The sequence below is a fragment of the Balaenoptera physalus genome (assembly GCF_965194825.1).
Source record: "Balaenoptera physalus genome assembly, chromosome: 14".
NCBI lineage: Eukaryota > Metazoa > Chordata > Mammalia > Artiodactyla > Balaenopteridae > Balaenoptera > Balaenoptera physalus.
In genome coordinates this window covers 70,314,108-70,337,819 of record NC_138893.1, presented here as the reverse complement: position 1 = coordinate 70,337,819, position 23,712 = coordinate 70,314,108, and the positions used below count along the sequence as shown (strand labels likewise).

The 23,712-nt window shown below is 43.1% G+C and overlaps 1 protein-coding gene across 4 annotated transcripts in view; it reads right to left on the bottom strand.

Moving 5' to 3' along the window:
* The window catches only part of ERCC6 (ERCC excision repair 6, chromatin remodeling factor), a 75,413-nt gene extending 58,431 nt beyond the window's left edge, over positions 1-16,982 (bottom strand). For 2 of the 4 annotated variants that reach the window (XM_082423451.1, XM_082423450.1), the window contains exons 1-5: positions 16,558-16,980; positions 10,710-11,145; positions 8,692-8,812; positions 6,663-6,774; positions 1,212-1,932 (exon numbers count right to left, since the gene is read on the bottom strand). In XM_082423451.1, coding sequence (XP_082279577.1) covers positions 1,212-1,932; positions 6,663-6,774; positions 8,692-8,812; positions 10,710-11,131 — 1,376 coding nt within the window. In that variant the 5' untranslated portion in view covers positions 11,132-11,145; positions 16,558-16,980. Of the gene's footprint in view, positions 1-1,211; positions 1,933-6,662; positions 6,775-8,691; positions 8,813-10,709; positions 11,146-16,557 lie in introns of all 4 variants that reach the window. The other 2 variants (XM_082423449.1, XM_082423452.1) reach the window with 2 other exon arrangements.
* Between the last annotated feature and the right edge of the window lie 6,730 nt (positions 16,983-23,712).

Below are 23,712 nucleotides of genomic sequence, written 5' to 3'. Positions count from 1 at the left end.
CTGTTCAGACAACTTTACAGATATCGAATGTGCAAGTTACAATGAGAAATGACAAACATTAAGCCACTCCTCAACTCTGTCTTGCTGCATAAGGTACTACCACAGTGAGAGTGTAACAGCTCTCTTAAAGACCTGGACTTAGGTTGCAGGTACTCAAATCACTGGTGAAAAGAACTATGCTCATCTGCTTCTAAAAGGATGTATGTGGCAGTCTGGATGTAGGGCATCAGCAGCTCTAAATAACAGAAGAAAAGAATATCAGGTCAATCTTCATTCGCAAAGGCCCGTGGAAAGCTACAAGAATTATAATAAACTAGGTCTCCCTACACTGAGAAACAAGAAAAAACTGTTGAGGGCTGGGGAAAAAAGCCACCCTGGGAGCAGGTATTAAAAAAGTAATCTGTTAAGCAGATTCCCACATCCCTTTGAGTCTCGCGGCACTCTTAATAAGCTAAGGCGTGAGACCTGAGTCGCACAACGTCATGCTCCGTGGGACACGGTGGAGACTGCAGCATACACACTGGTTTTCTTGACTCAGAAAACGTGTGGCAACATGCAGTGCAGACCCCACAAACAAACGTGTTCACCTTCCTTTACTTACTTACATCAGATACTGAAAAATTCACGGAAATATGAAGCCAAAGTTAGTCTCCAGCATAAAAAAACAAAGGGCACAGGAAGGGTATGCTGGGCATAGGAAGCCCATTTCTGGCACGGTATTGTTGAAATTCTGTAGAGAACTACTTTTTCAAGACAAGGAAGGAGGAATTTAGGAAAGCAAGCTTATTCTTTCATACACTAAAACTTAAATTTCAGCTCTTTTTTGAAGGAAAGTCTCCTAAAATTACTTTCCCCCAACACACACTACACAAGCCAACCTCCTCCTGCTCCTGCCCCTTGTGGCAGGGCACGCACTCTCCATGTGAAGCCACACAGCTCCTGCTTTAGTCCTAGGCATGCCTCTCGCCCCAGCCCTCCCCCTAAGCTTTTCTTCTTAGACTTGCCCTCAAATCTCAATGAAGACCCCGAAGTAGAAGCATCTTGGGTCAGCTCCATCGAGGACTCAGGGGCTCTGATGGTTCTAGCAGGCTAAGGTTGCAGGAAGTCCAACCTTTGGATGAATGGAGGTCTAATATATTACGCTAGACTAGAACTCATTAATAAACCTAGCACCTACGATAAAGCAAGCAGTACAATCCCTGGAGACTGACCTTAACCGCTGCTTATAATAATCTTCATCTCCATCATCTCGGCATCTCACTACTTTCCGACCTCCTCCTCCTCCTCCTGCGGCTTCAGCTTCTTCCCCAGAACTTGGAAAAAAGTCATCATCCGTCTGCTGCACTGTGACTTTCTTCTGCCGTTTCTGGCGACGGAGCACCAGTCTCCAATCACAGTCGGTGCCTTCCCCGGACAGGTCAGCCCCTGCCGCCTCCTCCAGCTCCTCCTCCGTGGGCAGGTACTCGGACTCTTCACCCTCAGAGTCTCCCTCTGCCTTTGGCCTCACATCACACTCCAAGGGTTTCTTTCCCTTTAGCAATCCCACCTGCCCCTGGAACTGAAGAGCCCTCTTCTGGAGTTTCTTGATGTGTTTTTTCAAGCGCTTATCTGTTTTCGAGAGAACTTTGCCTCTCTTGTCTGGTTTGTTTTCATTGAGTGTTGAGCTCAGCTCAGAAGTGACCGAGGCCGGGGCTTTTTTAGTTGCTCTTTTATTACAAGCTTGCTTCTTTCTTTCAAAGGACAGTTTTGCTTGATCTGCCAAATACTTTTCAAAATCTGATGTTTCGTTGAGCATTAGTTTTCTGGGCTTTTTCTCCTGCTTCTGAGGGATCTGGGTACCAAAAGGTGTCATCTGACCAGTGCGGACGAGCTCTTCCCAAGCAGTCTCCTGAGCAGGCATGAGCATGCTGCCGAGGCAGGACGGCCCTGCTTCTGAAAGAGGGATGACAACACGTTGGGCACTAGCACAAAACTTTCCAGGAGAACAGTGGATATGTGCACTACTCAATACATAAATTAAAAAAAAAAAAATCACTGACGTACTAAAGTAGATGACATACTAAAGTATAGTGTGTATGAAGAACAGAGTGAAATTTACTATAGCATTCATGACGTATTTAGTATACTCCTGTTCAAAAAGGTAACTTCTCAATAACTTTTCCCAAAACACTGCATTATCAATATACTTTCTGTGCATCCAAAGACAGACCCAGTCGTATGTAACATACAGAGGGAGAAATTTTACCATGTTTCCTTATCAACTGCCCTTGAGGAAGCAATCTCCCAAGTTTCCACGTCACTGCTAATATCAGCATTCAGATGGACTTAAATACAAGAGACAGCAGAACTGAAAATAGACATCTAAAGAATCAGCATGTACCTAAATAGGTAAAACATAAATGCTGCCTCCGCACTGCCCAATAGGAGAGTCACCATATGGCTACTTAAATTTACATTGAAAATTCATTCTCTCAGTGGTACTGGCCACATTTCAAGCGCTCAGTAGCCACGTGTGGCTAAAGGCTACCATAATGGACAACACAGACAGCATTTCCGCTACTGCGAAAAGGTCCACTAAACAGCACTGTGTTAGATGTGTAAAGTTAACTGACTGAAGGGATGAACTAAAGTTGGCAGTTATGCCATAATAACAGAAAGCCACCCAGAAATCATCCCTCTTTCATTAGTTGAAATTAATCTCCAGCAAAATTACTTTACCCATAGCTAAAATACCAAAAGAAGCAAAGGCTTAGTAGGAAGGAATCCATATTCTAAAATCTGTATTTCTTATAGGCCATAATAGCACAGTGCAGTTTTTCATTAAATGTGCACTGAAGAAAAACATACATCAGAAAGTGCACAAATCCTAAGTGTACAGCTCAGTGAATTTTCAGAAAAAAAAACAAACCCATAACACCAGCATCCAGATCAGGAAGCATAAATTACTAGGACCCCCAGATATGCCCTTCATGGTGCCTCCCAGCTTCTACCCCACAAGATACTGACTGACCTATTAACACTGTAGACAAGTTGTACCTGGCTTTCAACTTAATGGAAATGGGAATGTCTGTACTTGTATCTGGTTTCTTTTGTTCAACATTATGCTTGTGTGAGTCACACTTACTACTGAATATAATTGCAGTCTGTTGATTCTCATTGCTGTTAGTATTCTATTATATAACTCTACTACAATTTTTCCATTCTAGTGTTACTGGACATTTGGGTAGTTTCCAGGTTTGGGCTACTAGGAATAATGTTGCTATGGGTATTCCAGTACACATTCTTTGGTAATGTATGTATATAATTCTTTGGGTATATTAAGCTTTAGCAGGCACCACCAAACAGATTTCCAAAGTGGTCCTATCAATTTTAAGTTCCACCAACAGTGTTCGAGAGTTTCAACTGGTCCACATTCTTGCCATTCCACTTTAGCTATGCTGGTAGGCATGTAGTAGTACCACTTTGTGGCTGTAATTTGTATTTCCCTAGTGACTAGTGAACTAGGGCATCTTTACCTAAGATCTGTTGATCTTTTGGGTAGCCTATTGTGAAGAAAATGTTCAAATGTTTTGCCCATTTTTCTCATATGTGGTCTGTCTTTAAAAGAAAAAAAAAAAAAAAGATTTCTAGGAGTTCTTCATACGTTCTGGACTCAAGTCCCTGGATTGATACAGATATTGCAAACATCTTTTCCCATTCCGCAGCTTGCCTTTTCACTCTCTTAAATGCTATCTTTCAGCGAACATAAGACCTTAGTTGTAACATAGTTCATTTATCAAATCTTTTCCTTTACAGTAAGCATTTTTGTGCCTTGTTAAATCTTTGCCCCAAGATCATGAAAATGTTTTCCTATGTTATATTCTAAAAGCTTTGTTTTATCCTTAACGTTGAAATCTACAATCCATTTGGAATTTATTTTTGTACACTGTATAATGGGCCAATATTCACTTTATCTTTATGTGGATTAACCCAGCACACTTAGTGAAGACGATTCTTCTCCACAGCACTGTACTGCCACATCTGTCATAAATCAAGTAACCACATATGGGTGGGTCTGTTTGTTGGACCCTCTACTCTGTCCCATTGGTGTATTTGTCTATCCTTATGCCACTACAGTGTCTTAATTACTATAGGTTAGTAATAGGTCTGGATATTTTGTTCTTCTTCAAGATTGCCTTGGCCATTCTTGACCCAATGCGAGTTTATATAAATTTTAGAATCAGTTTGTTAGTGCCACCCACCCTCAGCCTACTCTTCCTACTCTACACCCTCTCCCTCAAAAATCTCCCTGAAATTTATATCGGGGTTACACTGAAACTGTAAGTGGATAGAACTGACATCATTACAATACTGTATCTTCCAATCTATGATCATGGTGTATCTCCCCATTTATTTGCCTTCTTTAATTTTTCAATGACATTTTGTAGTTTTTAACGTAGAGAGCACTGAAGAAAACTACCTTTTTTACTAATAGTTATTTCCAGGTATTTGATTTTGATCATAATTGCCATCTTTATTAAATTTTATTTTTTGCTTTTGCTCGTATGTAGAAATATGACTGATTTTTATATATTGACCTTGTATCCAATGACACTGCTAAATTCACATAGTAATTCCAATAGACTGCCCATTGATTCTTCCCGATTTTTGATATGACCAATCACATATGCTGTAAATAATGATGGTTTTATTTCTCTTCTTACATTACTACACTATCCAGTACAATGCTGAACAGGAAAGGTGATAGCAAGCACCTCATCTCATCCCAGATCAGAGGAGCAAAGCCAACTGTTGCAAAGTTTATCCCACCTAATTCCAGGAAAGGATTCTTTAATCAGATAATCCTCACAACAATTAGGAAACTGATCACTATGTGGAGACTAGGGGAAAGGAAACCTCAGGGAAGCATGTGAGCAAAGAAATGAAGGTCTACTATGCTTATGCCCATCTCAAAGCAGACTTGGAAAGGTTAAAGAGTGTAGCCAAGGTCTATACCTGGGCAATACAGAGCTGAGGTATACAAAGCCTAAACGCTCTGTTCTCCTGCCCCACCAAACAGGGCATAGAGCACCAGGGAGAAGGAAGGTATCCCAGAAGGGATGGAGGAGGAAGGGTTATAAGAGAGACCAGGAGTCTGAAGTGTTAGCTGGAGCCCCACTGGAGAGGGATAATAGGAACCAGGAGTTCAGAAAAAGGGCGAGGCCATAGGTCTACAGATTTATAAGATACTAGAACCTAGGTGGCCACAAAAGCCATAGGGAATGGATGAGATTATTTGGGGAGAGGTAGTATGAGAAGGCGGTGGCTCAGGGCTTCCCTGGTGGCGCAGTGGTTAAGAATCTGCCTGCCAATGCAAGGGACACGGGTTCAATCCCTGGTCCACGAAGATCCCACATGCTGCGGAGCAATTAAGCCCGTGCTCCACAACTACTGAAGCCCGCGCGCCCTAGAGCCCGTGCTCCGCAACAAGAGAAGCCACCACAGTGAGAAGCCCACGTACCACAACGAAGACTCGACGCAGCCAAAAATAAATAAATAAATTTATAAAAAAGACAAAGAAGAGGGCTCAGCAAGAAATTCTGAGAATAATCAACATTTAAGATAAGCCTAGAAAAGCTGGTCAAAAAAAACTAAACAGAAATGGTCAGAAGGCTAAAAGGAAAACCAGAAGAGAGACATGGATCCTGGAAGGCAGGGAAGTATCAGCTGCTACAGACAGGCCAAGTGGAGTTTCTGGATGGGGAAAGTAACAATTAATCCTGGGCCAAGTTTTACCAAACAAATAATAGGTAGCAAAAGACAGCAGCAAGTTCTAGTCAGCCAGACCAGGACAATAGTTTTTTTTACCAATGAGAAATATAGCATTTCCGCAGCAGAAAGCACTCCTCATAGGCCCAATGGATTCTGCGAGACGTTAATGGCGCATCTAATATTTATTTTTTTCCAATGCCTCAATTAATTCTCACAATTCTCTTGTTTTACTGAATAGACTTCTGGAATTAGTAGAAAGTATTTGCCTGAAGGGTTTAAATCTATATTTCAACTAGTAAATAACTGAACAGCTACCAACAATTTCTAAACACACATGCACACACACTGACTACAAAGATATTTCGTTTCAGAGCTTATGCATCTTCCCGAAACGTTTTCCAAAAGATGCCCATCCAGGTCAGTGATACAAACAAAATCATGGCCATGGATTAAATAACCTGAATTAAGATGCCCTTTCTTGAACAACAGAATTGATGCTTGGAAAGCCTGCCAAATATGTCCCCAAAAGATATTTAAAAGCAATTCTATGAATGTTGATGGATGATGCGTGGTCAACAAAACGTAATTCAATCAAGATGTTAGGTGTCTATGAAATCAATTATACAAGCATGTTAAGAATTCTAATTTATTAGACGTAACACTAAATGCGCACCAGGAGCCTCCATTAGACTGAGTTAAAAATTTACTTTCTTTCTCTGAAACCCCATAAGACTTAAAATAGATTTGGTTCTACAGGTGTGGAGAATAAAATTTTCCTGTATCTCTTTTGTCACTAAGTAAACAAATGTATTTTTCCCAACACCCAGGCCAGAACTGAAGAGACACCCTCCACTGACGAGAGGCATCAGGCATCAATCCGAGAACAGAGACACTGTCCCCAGTATCCTCACCTGCATCCTCCTCCTCCAGACTGGCATGATCTAGTTCAACTTTCACCTCTGCTCCCCCAAGGATAGCCTGGAGACGTTTTTGTTTTGCTGTGATCTTCTTCAGCTGTTGTTCCTTAATTGGTAGATATTGAATACAAAAAACAGCAATGAAGTGATTAAATGTTAAATACAGAAGACAGCATTACAAAATTTTAAAAACTTTAATCAAGAGCAAAATAAAAATAAAACAGAACTATCACATATTACTATTACTACAGGAAACCTTACTTGAGTAACTGCCACTTTCCTAGCAGGAAGGAGCCCTCAAAGCATGTCCATCGGGCAGCATCCCTGACCCCACCCACCCTCCTGACTGCGCGGCACAGCTCTCTCCTTGCCTGAGCAGCTAAGTTCACGTGCACTGACTCTCCACTGACTTGGGAGGTGCAACTGCTCTACATGGTTTCCCCATTACACACTGGGTAAATCACTGAATTTCTCTGTTTCTGACCTTAGCAGCCAATGGGCTATGAGGTCAATAGGCTGTAGGGATAAGAAACAAACACAAATGTTCAAACAGTTGAAAAAGTCAGTCGCCTCTGATAATCTACCATATTTATGACTGTCCTTTATAGTATCCTACCCAATCGCAAAATTTTAAAGGGAAAATCTATTTTGATATACCCTTTTATTCTGTCCTCCCCGGGCCCCTCTTTGTCTTGTCTCCCTCTACATCACCAGAGCTTGGATATGCGGCCATTCCTAGGGACTCCCTAATTAACTAGGCCTGTGGTAGGTGGTTCTTCTTCCCAAGGTCAAGAATGCTTGAACGCCAGACATGAGTGTGGGGCAAGGGGACATCCTGATTATAACACCATGTTGTAATAACTTGTAATTCCTTTGACTGTATCTCACAGTTTTTCTCTCAGCAAACTCTCATGCAAAACAGCCTCTCTCTCTGAACAGTCTCTCTCTAAACAGCAAAAAGCTGCTAAAGAAAGATAGGAATGTATAACCAAGTTAGACCAGTACCTAAAGGGGCCTAAGACTGGTCCTCTCTGCTCTTCGAAACCCCAGCCCACCAGAAGCCCACTATTCACATGCTCCACGAGAAGCCAGGCGGTCTCCTCTCTGCTTTGGGGAGACCCCGGGTGCCTCAAGCCACTGTGAGCTCTGACCTTTGGGCTGCTGCTGTAGAGCTAAGTGAGAGAGACAGTGTGGGGAAGATCAAGAACCGCTGAGTGGAGAGCAAAAGGAGGAACCAAGGTTAGCCACACCCCACAAGTAGAGCCTGAATAAGAGCTGTGCAGACTCTACTCCGTGCACTGAATCAACTGCAAGCACAAGGCCATCTGCTAGTCACTTCGGATGGCAGCAATAAAGTGATCAAAACTAGTCACTTCTACCTCCTGCAATATATTGTCATGAAGTGTACATAAATTCTAAAAAATGTTTCAAACCTCATAAAAACAATGTCATAAGTAACAGACATTCCCTACCCTTAAGTCCTCCAACCCTAAGTGCAGACCCGGTCAGTGTGGCTGGGTGATGACTGAACACCGAAGGCCAGCCTCTCAGAACAGTGATCACGAGTGTGTGAGGGGCAAGGGCTGGGTCGACGGGAAACGTCTGCAGACAATCAGTGCAAGCAGGAGCTGAGCAGGAAAAAGAGCAAGTCCACACAAGAAGACAAGGAGACTGCATGAGAGGCCAGCATGCCAAACAAGAACCTAAGCTGGGGACAGAAAGTGGTGCCGCAGGGAGACTATGAAAGTACCCGAGTGAGGAGGCACGCAAAGCCAAGAGGAACTTTTTCTCAGTTACGTATGTATGCGTACATATGTGTATTTTTAGAAACACTCTTTAAGCAGAGGATGTTAAAGGGAAACAGCCAAAAAATTAAATGTATAAAAGGAACTCAAAAGTTTCTGTTATAAATTTGCTTCACATCTTACCAGTACTTTTCAGAATAGCTATTTCCTAAATATTAAATAAGCCTAAATAATGACTTTTGCAAAAATGCAAGACTTGGTGTGTTATTTGGAGTCACCTTGTTGTACTTCTGTCGTTTTACAGAATCTAGTTTCCTGTTGACGTCTTTGTTGGTGGCAGCTTGAGGGCTAAGTTGTTCAATAATTTTATTGATTTGCCTTAGGGATGTCGTACATGACCTGAAAAAGAAGATAAAATGTCCATTTTCCACTCTGGTAACATCTTTTATAGAATAACATGAAGAGAGAAATGCTAAAAACATGTCCCTTTTACTTCTTATTAACTAAAAGACAAAAGAAACTAAACCAGAATACATATTCTTTTTGGCCACTAATAGAACTTGAAGGGTTATTAGAAGTCTAAGAAGACTGCTCATGTTTTTCTTTAATCTGGCCAATTTTAATCAGTTCATTCCCATTTGCAAGCAGATTCATTCATTCTACAAGCATTTTAAGGGTCTACTCTATTCAAGAGACTGTGCAAGAACAATAGGCAATAAGTAGTCCCTTTATATGAAAAAATGCATACACTTTTTTTTGAGAGTTAATTTTTTAGAGCAGTTTTAGGTTCATGGCAAAACTGAGAGGAAGGTAAAGATTTCCCATATACTCCCTGCCCCACATACGCACAGCCTACCCCATTACCAACAACTCATACATGGGTGTTTAAAGGCCATTATGGAAGTCTCCCAAAGCTTGGAAAAGTACTAAAAATATTTAAACATCTTCTTATATAGGTCAGGCAACTGTGACAATATTTTTCTTTTGCATGACTAGAAGACTTACTTGCTGTCGTTTTACACTTTGTAGTGCAAAGAAAAAAAATCAATTTATAATACATTCCTCCTAAAACAGACATCATAGAATTGTAACTCCCAATTTTCAAAACACAAATTCAATCTTGACACTTGTGTAATTTGCTGTTTGTACCCTTTGTGGATTTCTGGAGAAAAGATGTTATCAATGCAAGTTACTGGCAGTCTCAGTATGTGTCACCATCTGTCTAGTGTTAGGCGGCCTCTAGTGTTAGGTGATTCTGCAGCACCCTGCTCTGTCACCTCTGCAAGCAGTGGACACATTTCCCAGGTCAAATGTAAAAGGTGTGTTCATTACATAGCATCGAGGTCCTCACACCTGAAGGTCAGACTACAACTATTGGAGAATACCTGCTGCTCAAGAGGCCCAAAGAACACACCAGAAAACTGTTAGCAGAAAACATGCCCTTTAAGTGCCAACATCTGCTTGTACCACAGCGCCCCTCCGCCCCCCCACCCCGTAGCCAAAAGCTCTACGTGCCTCCCTCCCCCTCCCCCAGCCGCTCCCACCTGAGACCACACCATCCCGCCACCCAGTCCTCCCCTTCCCCTTCCTGTTTCCCTGACACAGCGGAGAACACTGGCCAAGGGAGGGCAGACTGGCAACGGAGAGCGAGCTCAACTCAATCCTCCACCCCGTCTTCCAACCCAGGTCCAGGGCACCCCCTTCCCCACCAGTGTGCTGTGCTCACACGGCCCAGGTCTGTTTCTCCTCTAAAGCACAAGTGAAGTCTCCATGGGACTTCACCTTTCTTTATAGAGTCAAAAGTACAACAGAAGAAAGGAGAAGCAGGGAGTTCTCACTGTTTCTAGAAATGCAAATCTGAAAAGGTACCAAAAGACTGGCCCTAAGTTTAGGGACAGGAAACTGGAAAGAAATTTCCAGTTTTGGGGCGGGGGGGCGGATATGTTCCTTGTATCTGGGGTAGGACATATCAGAACTTTAGGAACACTTCTCCTGAGAACCATTCTGTGCACAAGCTTGCAAAATCTGGGGCACTGAGAACAGTGCTTCTCTCCAGGACATCATGCGTAAACAATCTGCTGTGAACTGAACTTAGCCCCTAACTACTGTGTACAACGCTTCTGAGCGAAAGGACTGGGTTTTAGACACAAGGTCAAGGACCACCCTTACTGACCCCATCCTCCAATTAAAGGTTCTATAAATCTCCTAAATTTCTGGACTATCACAGCTATTGTCTGAATTTCTCCGTCATATGTAAATACAAACTCTATAATCAGAGAGAAGGTGGTCCACTCACGTGAGGTCGTCCAGCACTGACCGATACTCCTTCTCCACGTCGGCAAGCTGGGCCACGCAGCTGGCCTCGTGGATGGCGCTGTCCACCTGCTGAAGCACCCCTTGCTCCAGCACGTCCTGGTCATAGACGTCCACACCCAAACCCTGCAGCTCCAGGGCCTGTGCACTGGGCTCCACCGCCTGGATCTGATGTCTGTCGATGTGCAGCAGGGCTGGCCCTCTCCTCGGAAGTTCCGAGGGATACCCCTTGGCGGAAGTGGAGGGTCCATTAGCAGGGAAACAAGAGGGGAGGCTCTCCCCCAGCTCCACGTAGCCATCGTTTTCCTGCTTGATTGTCCCCTCTGCACTCTCACTGATATCCTGACTCTGTGAACAGTCTTGCTCCTGAGTTTGACTTGAGTGGGGGATTCTCTCATTTGGCATCCTCTACAGACTATCTAAAAGGAAAACAATTTTTCAGTAAGCCCTTCAGCTATATAGAATTGATAGTTATATAGTTTCTTAAATATCTTACAATTAAAGCAGACCAATTTCTCAAAAAATCAAGAAATAATCCTCTAATTATACATAAATTTAAGTTCCCAAGTATTTTTCTTAAAAGGGCACAAGCTATGGATCTTCTTGAGTTCTGATAATTGAGAAAAATTAACCAAAAAAAAAAAAGCAGAAAAAATGCAGTATCACCAACAAACGACACTGGGGTAGCCAGCTAAGAAAGCTGGCAACCAGAATCCTGAATGATGCCCACAGAGTCTTCTCCAAATCAACTGAAGTCATTTCACTGCTGCTTTCCAAGTTAGCCTCTTCACTGCATTATGGCACAAGTGACCTACATCATAGTGGCAAGATCAACTGTAAAGTATAGATTTAGTGACTTGAGAGAGATTCTCTACAAATCTAACACTAAAAACTTTTAGGTTGAACTCCAAAAAACAGAAACTCTGAACAAGAGGTAATAAATAGCACCACTCAAATCAGAATCTGAGGAAGATTAATTAAAATATTCTCAAAAATAACTCCATTTCAATGCATGATATAATTTCTCACCATCAGGCTGGCAAAAACATGATGACTGATAATCCAGGATAGGCAAGAAAAATCCACTTTCACATAATGCTGGTGGGAACATAAGGTAGTAAAATTCTTTTGGAAGGCAATTTAGCAATATCTATCAAGATTTAAAATTCACATTACTAGGCATTTATTCCAGAGAAATACTCACATATACATAAGGATATTTATTGTAGCATGTTTTTAAATAGTTTTTAAAAGGCATTAAGTATTTTCAATGGTAGTGATATAAAAGCCAAGTAAGACGAAAAAAGTCACATCGTATGAAGACATTTATATTGGAAAACAATGTGTATCCACATCTGTGTGTATGGAATGCATTCAAAATGATCTGGAGATACAAACTAAACCTGCGACAATTGGGAGGCGGAAGCAGAAGGAACAGGTAGGAATAAAGGGGAACTCTCACATTTTACTCCAAGAAATCAAGAACTCCTTGAATGAAAATGTGTTCGCTATATTGCCTGTATAACTCCATCGAATAAATACTTTTATATACATTAAAAAAAAAGTGACAGCTTTTCTTTTTATTTAACTGTGAATAAACTAAGGTTTCTTTAAGCACTGAAACTTTATTTCTATGAAATGACGACAAATTCCCCGACAAGCCCCACTCATTCCTCATTAAATAAAATGATCACAGTGGCCAAGCACTAGGATACAAAGATGCCAGGAACTTAAGTGTCATCCTGCCCTGAGCAGCTCACTCTCTACTGGAGGAGAAGCATGCCAGTAACAACACAGAGGGGCAGGTCTGTAAAAGAGGCACAGGCAAGAGCCCGGGTGGGGGACTTCCCTGGTGACAGTGGTTAAGAATCCGCCTGCCAATGCTGGGGACATGGGTTCAAGCCCTGGTCCGGGAAGATCCCACATGCTGCGGAGCAACTAAGCCCACGCGCCACAACTACTGAGCCTGCACTCTAGAGCCGGCGAGCCACAACTAGTGAGCCCGCACACCACAACTACTGAAGCCCACGTGCCTAGAGCCCATGCTCCACAACAAGAGAAGCCACAGCAATGAGAAACCTGCGCACCGCAACGAAGAGTAGCCCCCGCTCGCCGCAACTAGACAAAGCCCACACGCAGCAAGACCCAACGCAGCCAAAAAAATAATTAATTAGTTTTTGAAAGTTATCTTAGCAACTCAATAAATTCTTTAATTCAAATGAAAATCTCTGATCAACGTAGTCTTCAAAATTAACATTACCTACAGTATTTGGAGCAAGTCACTTTGGAATATACACTGAGATATTTTTCTAACAGTAAAGATACAGAATCTATTTCCCTTTTTTCCTTCTGTTTCCCTGTGACCAAGGGCATATATGATTTTTTTCTGTAAATTCTTTTTTTTTTTTGAATTTTTGAATTTTATTTATAGCAGGTTCTTATTAGTTATCCCTTTTGTACATATTAGTGTATATATGTCAATCCCAATCTCCCAATTCATCACACCACCACCACCCCCCGCCATTTTCCCCCCTTGGTGTCCATACATTTGTTCTCTACATCTGTGTCTTAATTTCTGCCCTGCAAACCGGTTCATCTGTACCATTTTTCTAGGTTCCACATATACACATTAATCTATGATATCTGTTTTTCTCTTTCTGAGAAAAAAAAGAGGCCAGGTGGGCACAGAGGAAAGGACAGTGCACTGGGTCTAGAGTTCAAAAAACACATACAAACTGAGATTTGAACATGTGACCCAGGATCTGATATACAGGAGGTGTTCATACACGCTGAAAGGAAGTAAGGTTCAGAGAGGAATCTAAAATAACTAGTCTGGTCTGGACAACTGAGTCACTCGTGAATTCAGTCACAAAAATATGAATCAGAAAAGCAGCAGATGGGAAGCAGGGAGAGCTGGCAGTAACGTGTCCAGCTGGCACGCAGGCAGAAATGCAAATCTAGGCGCTAGAGAAAATCTGGACAAGATGCGGATGCACTGGCAGAGTAAACAGCCCCAGGGATCCCAAGGCTGTGACAGGTACCAAAGATCCTTTTAGAGGGTAAGAAGAGGCTAACACTGAAAAGGTTAAAAGAGAACAGCAGAGTAAGAAAGTTCCTCCATTTGGGGCTGTTCTGATTATTTTCAGGAGAAAGGATTAGATTGGAACTCTATCACTTTCAACAGAGAGAGCAGGATTCTGGCTCAGAGTCTTCATACTAGCTGGAATTTAACAATTCTGTTTTCATTGTTCTTATTTGTATGTATACAAAGATTTCCTTTTCAGGTTAAAAAAAAGACATTAAATCCATCAAAATATTAAGTAATAACACTGTAATACAAAGAAAAGGTTAAAATAATAATGTTTGGAGAAAACTTCCAATAACAGAAAAAGAGTAAGAGGCGTGGGCTTCCCTGGTGGCGCAGTGGTTGAGAATCTGCCTGCTAATGCAGCGGACACGGGTTCAAGCCCTGGTCTGGGAAGATCCCACATGCCGCGGAGCAACTAGGCCCGTGAGCCACAACTACTGAGCGTGCGTGTCTGGAGCCTGTGCTCCACAACAAGAGAGGCCGCGATAGTGAGAGGCCCGCGCACCGTGATGAAGAGTGGCCCCCGCTTGCCGCAACTAGAGAAAGCCCTCGCACAGAAACGAAGACCCAACACAGCCAAAAATTAATTAATTAATTAATTAAAAAAAAAAAAAAAGTAAGAGGGAACGGTTAAAAATGGAAGATAATAGGGCAAGTTCCAAAGGAAACCAGAAAGGGTCCAGTGGATTTGGAAAGCAGGTCACTAGTTACCTTAGTAAAAGAAACCTTAGTGGAGCAAAGGGGACAAAGCCAGACTGCAGTGGGATAAGAAGTGAGTAGAGAAGGAAACAGAGGCCTTATCCCCTTAAGGATACGCCATGGCAGGGAGATCACTGGAATAATAAAGTAATCAGAGGATGGGGTAAAGATGCTGAGTAATTGACCTTGGGGTCCAAGCTGGGTAGATTTTTAAAAAAACAAGCCAGAAGGGACTGGAAGAGGGAGGGAAGGAGGGAGAAAGGGAAGGGAAGGGAAGGGAAAAGGGAAAAGGGAAAAAAAAGAAATAAGGAGGCAGTCAAGAAGCCACTTGGAGAATGGACCAAAGGGCAAGTCTCCTGGGAATAAGAGATGAAAAGAAGGAAGCTCTCTTCAGAAGGTAAAGAGTTTCCAAAGTGAAATAAATTATATGACATTCAATAAATATTTATGGAGGGACTTCCCTGGTGGTCCAGTGGTTAAGACTCCACACTCCCAATGCAACGGGCCGGGGTTCGATCCCTGGTCAGGGAACTAGATCCTGCATGCCGCAACTAAGAGCCCGTGTGCTGGCGCAGCCAAATAAATAAATATATTTTAAAAAAATATTTATTTAAAAAAAAAATAAAAAATATTTATTGAAAGTCAATTACACCAGGCAATGTACTAGGTTAACTAGTTTCCGTCCCCATAGAGCTTAGAGGCTCTTGCAGATGACACACATTTTAAGAATTTTATATATACATATACATATTTACGTGTAAGTATGTATTTATACATAAATTACACACACACACAAATGTAACTGTGGTAACTGCCATAAGAAGTACAGGATTCTTTATGACAAAACAACAGAGGAGCCTAATTGACATTGCAGAGGTAGGTGTGAGGTCAGGGAGGTCTCTCTGATAAAGTGATATTTGAACCAGCATCTGAAGGATGAATAGGAGTTAACAGGCCAAAAATGAACATTTTGCAAAGAAACAGCATGTGTAATTCCCAAGGCTAGAAAGAGCTGGTGCGGTTGGAAAAATGGAAGAAGGCTGGAGCATTGTGAGAAATCTTTATTTTATTTTACATGAATAACAGAGTTAAAGGAGCTGATAATGACTCCATTTATTGTGTAAATTCTACAAAACATCTTCTAACACTCTGCAAGGCTTAATCATCTGAGAAAACAATATCTTCATTGTCTTTCTTTAAGCACTGGGGCTTCTGTGGGATGAGCTGGATTCTGGTTGGGAGGTTTGGTTGAATGCATGCAGAGCTGGGGAGGGGAATGGGCATAAGTGAAGACTAAGGGGCAGGCAAGGGCCCTGAGGAAACACAAAGGGCCTGAGGAAACATGAACTTGGATTTTTCTCCCAAGTGTAATGGAGTGACTTCGAAGAGTTTTAAACAGGGTGACGATGGCATGACCCAATTTATGTCTGTAAATGACCAGTTGGACTACTGTACGGATAATGGATTGGAGGAAACACTGCAACATGGACATGTTGGGACACGTACGGGTGACAAGTGACAGAAGCCTGGAACAGGGAGACAGCACTGAAGATGGATGCTACGTGGGAAATCTTTCTGTTACGGAACTTATATGCGGACTGCTCAATCCTCCTTCACATACTCCCACTTTTACTGTATCAATGCCTAAAGTGCCTGACTTGTACTTACCCCGATTCTCTCTTTCAAATAACAACTCCAGTGTTTTAATCCAGATCAAACAGGGCCGGGCTACCCCTGCGCGCGGGGGCCGAACACAAAGCCGAAAAGTTGATGCTTACATGACGGCCCGCCTGCCCGCGGCGCAACCAGAAGCTGGGACACCCCGCGGCCCCCCCAGGTGAGCGCCCCGCAGCGTCACTTCCGGCCGCAGGTGGGCTGGCGCGTTAGGCTAGCGCCTGGCCCGAGGGCCGGCTCCCGGCCGCCCGCGCGGATGGGCTCGTTCCCGGCTGCCAGGGGTCCAGGCGGGGCCGCGGCCGCCTGGACAGCCCGAGCGGGCCCCAGACATCTCCCGCCCGACGTTCAACCCAGCCGCCATAACACTCACCCGAGGGCCGCGCGGCCAGCCGTACGGAAACGTAGACGCAGACGCCTTCACCAACAGCCTTGCAACCGGGACTGGGACCGGCCGCGGCGCGTGCGTCTTCTGCCCGCCGTAAGCACCGCCCCCAACAATGACCTGACGGGCTTGCGCGTGTGGGGCCTAAGGCGCATGCGCCGACTCTAGAGTTTATTTTGAACTGCGGGCGAGACCACGTGGTTTGAGCGAAGACTGCAGCCCCGCCTTTCCACCTGTGAACCGGGTGCGAAAGTGGCGTAGGCTGCTGACCTGTGGCTTGTGACCAGCGCTTCACTCGTGGTGAAAAATGCCTCTGTAGTAAGGCGGTTATAAGAATTAAAAGACATGTTTCCAGAAAAAGAGAGAGAGGTACGTATACTAGTGTGCCGTGCGAATGTAAGTGCTTACAATTAACCATGAACTCCAACACACACACACGCACACCCCACCCCCCAAGCAGGGGTGGGTGTGTGTGCATAGTGGGCCTACGTCAATGCCTTGATTGCATTAGTGAGCCAGTCATTTAATATTTGTCCTCAGATCAAAGAGGTAAGGAGAATTTTGAGCCAGGTGAGAATTTAGCTAGGAACATTTGCAGAAACGAAATGTTCATACACGGGTTCAGAACAAAGGGAGGAAATTGAGCTACACCTGAGGAAGGAGTAGCCCATGATGGGTGGCAGCTGTACCATACAGCAGCTTCTTAGCCCAGGGATTCCTGCTCTGGGAGAGGGTGGATTTTCCAGGGGCCAGAGCCAGAAAGCCCTCTGGGAGTGACAGTGACTGTGGGAAGGATCTTTGGGGCCTAGGTAGAGAAGTGCCTTACTCATTTTGAAGCCTGAAGTTGGAAGGTAGGAAAAGGGGGTGGGAAGTGTACTTGATAACGCTCAGTAATACCACTGTATCTCTCCTGTTAGCAGTGCCAATCTACGTATGCCTAGAGCCATCCCACATCAAAGTATAACTTGTTTTTTTAAAAAGGAATAAAGAATTCTAGTCATCTCTTGAATAAAATATTGATAAGATATTAGTTTTAATGCTTGAATGTGAGAGCAGTTTCTCCCGGATATATAGTGGTTACCAACCATTCTGAGAATGAGGTCCGCTTTTTAATGTGTATTATTTTGGTGAGCCCCTATGTATCATTCAGAATTTGGACAGGAAGCAGATGGTACACTCAGACTAGGTAGTTGAGAAGAATTAATAACAATGTTTACAGAGGTGTGGGCAGGGTTTAGGAAAACAACTCAGGATGGCAAAGTAACCCTGGGGCTAGCAAGAGGCCAGGAGCCTCTGTTCCCATCTGTTAATGGGCTAGATTGCATCCCCCCAAATTCATTTGAAATTCTAACCCCCAGTACCTCAGAATGTGTATTTGGAGATCTGGTCTTTAAAGACCCTAAAAACCTTTAAGATGAGGTCATTAGGGTGGGCCTTAATCCCATATAACTGGTGTCCTCATAAGAAGAGGAAGTTAGGACAGACACCGAGGAAAGACCATGTGAAGACACAGGGAGAAGATAGCCATCTACAGGCCAAGAAGAGAGAACTCAGAAGAAAACCCTGCAGACACCTTGGTCTCAGACTTCTGGCCTCCAGAACTGTGAGAAAATTGACTTCTGTAGTTTAAGCCACCTAGTCTGTAGTACTTTGTATAGCAGCCCTACCAAGCTAATACACCATCCCTGGGCCTGAAGGGATAATGGGAGGATACAGGTTCAGAAGAGAGTAGCTGAGTGGAGAAGACCACTTGACCAGAGAAATGCATAAACCTGTGGTCACTCAGCAGGAGGGAACTAAGGAGATAAATACCCGGACCTCACTATCCTCCATTATTTCATCTGCTGGTGCATCCCATTGGACAAAATCACTGAAGCCAGAGGGCAAGGGAGCCTGTTGATGCCCATCTATATAGATCAGTATCTTAGAGCACAGGGAAGGGTAGAGAGAGATGGGGAGTGGATCTGGAACATCAAACAAGATATGCATCAAACCCCACACAATTGTAATTATCCTTTTCATATCCCTTTAATTTAGAAAATGCATAATGATTTAGAGTCACTATTAATTCAGGAAAGCTTTTCACATGAATTTGTATTTAACTAAAGGATCTATATATACTTTCCCTAAGCCAACTTTCCTCTGACCTCTCTAGACTGAAAGTAGTAATAAGGTCATGTTAGCAGCAGAATTTGAAGATTCCTGTGCCCACCTGAATATTCAGGACCCTTCTTTTCCCCCATGCCCTTACAAATGAAACTAATACACTATAAAAGGGAGATTCCCTTAGCCCTTCCACCGTGTGAGGACACAACGACAAAATGGTGGTCCTGGAAGTGGGCTCTCACCGGACACCGAACCTGCTGGCATCTTAATCTCGAACTTCCCGGCCTCCAGAACAGTGAGAAATTTCTGTTGTTTATAAGCCACCCAGTCTATATTTTTGTTAGCAGCCTAAGTGGACATAGAATATGAGTGGGATTTTCAGTAACTTATTTGTAATGCTCATTTATAAACTGAGACATCTAGATATCAGCCAAGACCTCTCCTTTCCTCCCTACTCACTCAGTCCCCATTGGTTCTGCCTCAGTAGCTTACACACCTACCCAACCTTCTCCATCCCCTCTGTTGGAACCAGTCTTCTTACTCCAGTCTTGTTCCCTACCCATGCATTTGCATGCATTTGCCAGAGGGATTTAAGACGCTGCTCTGATCATGTTCTCCTCTGCCTCAGACCCACTCTTGTACGATAAAATCCAAGCTCTTTAACATGTTATCCAAGCCATTTTATTATCCTGCCCAATCAGATTTTTCTGCATCATTTCTGTCCTTCTCTCCCGGGGTATGCTCAAAATTTAAGGAACTACATACTATTCTATTTGTAGTGTGCTGCTGTTGGCTCCTACTGGCTAGCAAGTCTATTGTGTGCATCTATTCTCAATTGTTTTAGACTTCTTGGGCTGCCATAACAAAACATGAATGGCTTAAACAACATACTTATTTTCTCACAGTTCTGGAGGCTGGGAAGTCCAAGATTAAGGTGCCAGCTGATTCAGTGCTGATGAGGACTCTTCCTGGTTTGCAGACAGCCACCTTCTTAGTGGAGAGAGAGTTCTGGTATCTCTTCCTTTTCTTATAAGGGCATCAGGCCCATCAGATTAGGACCCACCACTCTTAAGGCCTCATTTAACCTTAAGTATCAATACATCCCAAAGGCCCTACATACATTCACATACATTCACAGCGAGAGGTTAGGACTTCAACATGTGAGGTGGTCACGGGAGACACAATTCAGTCCATAACCCACTCTGCTTTCAGTGACTTCGCATTGGTAGCTTGAAATTGGTCGTGTAGGAGTATTTACACTGCAGAAATGGATAAACTGTATGAGCCAGGGCTTTTGGTGGGAGGGGAGCAGTTAATCTTTCCCTAGCATACCTCCACTTCTTATTTTCAGGCCCATGTGACTTTGCACATGGGTCTCTCACCTGGAATTCTCTCACCTATTCCAGACTCAGCCTAAACTTTCGTCTTCTGAAGCTTTCCTTGACCCTCTCAGCAGAATTAGGCCCTTGCATCTCCTCTACACCCCAAAACCAGTATTTCAAAAATCCCTAGTATAAGCACTTACTGTTTTCGATTTTAATGCATTTTACTTAACAAGCACTTATATAGCCCTGACTGTGGGCCAGGTTTTGTCCTAAGTGCTTTACAAATATTAACTCATTTAAATATGACCAGAATTGTCCTCTTACCTTGACGTTCTATTTAGTGTTCAGTGTAAGAAACTCTCCCCCTACCCTTACAAAGCAGAAGGACTATGTCGACTCTCACTTTTAAAAACTTATGGGTAACGACAATGCATCAGTTTGGTTCTCCATTCCTCATAAACATGAGGGGGAAATGTATATTGGAAGTGCAATGAAAACTGTGCATATTTGATAAATCAAAAAATAAGGGTAAAAGCATATTGTTTAGAACTATCTTGGCAACCACTGGAAAAATTAATGTTAAATATATGTTAAATAAATGAGCAAATAATTTTAAGAGCAATGGCCATATAAAACCATATGATTCCATTGAAAAATGTAGCTATATGTATATATGTGTGCATGTACACGGGTGTGTACAGTGGGGGACTATAATGTAGGAATGAGGAACAGTCTCCTTACTTTTTGGGCACACCTCTGTAACAGCATTCTGTGCCTCTATCTCTCTTAATCTCATTGTTTCACATATTCTGTCCAACATTGTTGTTGCCCTGATTTTTCACAAATCCCTCCCTGATTAATTTTGGGCGTTGCTTGCTTTTTTCCTAATCTTTTAGGGGCATTTTGGTAATCTTCAGTAAACTCCTTGCTCTCCAAAGCTGGTATAGAAAGAAGAGAGCAAATATGTATAAGCAAATCTCCTACGCAAACTTTAAAAGGTAGCAGTTAATCTCAGTGTGCCCTGATTTTAGCAGGTTCCACTATTTCAGTGTAATTTTATTGTTAGTAACCAGCATTATAACTAATCTCTGCAGTTATACATTAAGGAGACTTCTAAGGGACTTGTGATGATTCTGAACACATGAGAAGAAAAGTTATCATCGATCTATTCATATCAATGGAAACTGATTGAGAGTATGAATATAAAGAAGAATTTAGCAATTGTAAGAATAACCTGAGGACATGGACGTGTTTACAGGATATCTAATTGCAGCTTAAATTCGTAGAAAGAAAGTAGATTCACATGATCTTAGTGTGCTGTACACTGTGGGGCAATTTCACTTGTTTGTTCATTGTCAGTGCAGCTCCCTTTGAGCAGCCAACTCTCAGAGAATGCTATTACACCAATGGCCACTAGAGGAAGCAGAGCATCAACCAGTGGGTTTGAGTAATTTCAACAGATGCCTTTGATTGAGTGGCTACTATTGTAACCAATAGTGGAGGTGCGGCTGCCCCCTACTCAAAAGCTATTAAACAGCCAAGGTTGGTGGAAAGGAAAGTTTGCTTTATTTTGGATGCCGGCAACCTGGGGCCGGGGGGTGGGGCACGCCAAGGGCGGACTCCTGGCCAAAGGCCGACTCTCCCCCTTCCAATGACAATCAGTGGCCAAGAGCTTTTATAGACAGAGGAAGGGGGCTACGTGCAGAAACAGCGCGGTCAGCTCTGACAGTCACCTTGAAATTGGTCATGTGGTGGTCTGATCAGCATCATTTTGATTGTTTTAAGTTCAGTTAATCTTCAGTTCCAGGGTCGGTTTGTTCCCGTTTCTTTGAGGCCAGTTCTCAGAATTGTGGCAGCTTATGTCATGGTTACAGTCTGGTCCTCATGTAGTTAACTTCTTCCACCTGGTGGAGGTTTCAGCATCTACAGGACAGCTCACAGGATACGGCTCAGAATATTATCTGTAGCCCTTGAGAAGGAACTGAAGGTCCTTGAGTTTGCTTACTGACTAAACTATCACTGTCTTGTCCCGGTTGACTGCTTTTCCTTGCTTCTGCATTTTCTCACTTCTCTGATTAAGCGTAGTCTTTGGCTAAAGTTTTTCCGCAGGCAAAAGGCAGGCGCAGGACATGGGAGGGGAAGGACCATAGGGTCCTGCTCCGTTTCACTAGGAGTCAGGTGCTCCACTGAATGTGGGGGACACAGGGGAACAAGGCAGAGTCCCTGCTCTCATGGGACTTATATCAGAGGGAGAGAAACCACAAACGCTTTAAACAAAAATGTGAAGTAACAGATGCTATTAAGGAAAGTAAAATAGGGTAACATCTTAGAAACTGACTGGGGCGCCCCTCTAGTGAGTGTGAAGTAGTATCTGAATAGGAGACATTTCAGCTGCAATCTGAACGATAGGAAGAAGATCACCATGTGGGGATTAGGCAGAAGAGGATTCTTGACGAGAAACAGTAGTGCAGAGAGGACAAGTATATGGTCAGGCTACTCAAGATGGCTCTTCTCTTGGTCTCTCTACATCCCCTGCTTGACCAGTGCCTGCTTCACCTATACCCTACTCACTGACTGACCTTCCTACATACTTGCCCCAGGCCCAAGCTGGTGATAGTTCTTATCAAAGGGGCAGTGAGGGGCATGCTAGTTTCCCCGGTAACCAGTGAGCCAACCTGATGCCAGTTCCCCCTGTAACTGCCAATCTCCCCTTCCCGGAGCGAAAACTGCTGCCACGTCCTACACAGTGGGATGTTGCTCCAGGACCTTGCTTCAGACCTGTACACTCCCCCTATCCATTAAACCATTGATGTCCCTGTTGCTGATTCCAGGCTCGCTCTTTTGTCTTGAAGCTGGGCAAGTACAAGCCTTGTAGGTCTGCAGGGTGCAGTTCAACAGCAAGGCAATGCAAACTTGGCAAATTTAAACACTAGAAATTGGGCCACTGTGGCTAAAGCCAAGGTAGGCAGGCGCCAGTTACCTAGAGCTCTGTAAACTAGGTATGGAATTTAGATTTTATTCCAAATGCAAATCGAATCCATCAGATGGTTTAAAGTAAGGAAGTTACATAATAAATTTATATTTTAAAAATATTTTTGCATAAGGATAGTCATAGATGAACGAAATAAAATTGAGAGTCCAGAAATAAACCCACATATCTATGGTCAATTGATTTTCTTTTTTTTTTTTTTTAATATTTATTTATTTATTTATCTTTGGCTGCATTGGGTCTTAGTTGCAGCACACAGGATCTTTCATTGCGACATGCAGACTCTCCAGTTGTGGCACATGGGCTCAGTAGTTGTGGCTCAGTAGTTGTGGCACGTGGGGTTAGTTGCCCTGCGGCATGTGGGATCTTAGTTCCCCAACCGGGGTCGAACCTGTATCCCCTGCATTGGAAGGCGGATTCTTAACGACTGGACCACCAGGGAATCCCAGTGGTCAATTGATTTTCAACACTAGTGCCAAGATCATTCAATGGGGAAAAAAATAGTCTCTTCAACAAATGGTGCTGGGAAACTGGATATTCACATGTAAAAGAATAAAGTTGGAATCTACTTCTTACCACATACAAAAATCAACTCAAAATGGGTCATAGACCTAAATGTAAGTGCTAAAACTAAAGCTCTTAGAGGAATACTTAGAGGTAAATCTTCATAACCTTGGATTTGGCAATGGATTCTTAGATATGACACCAAAAGCACAGCAATAA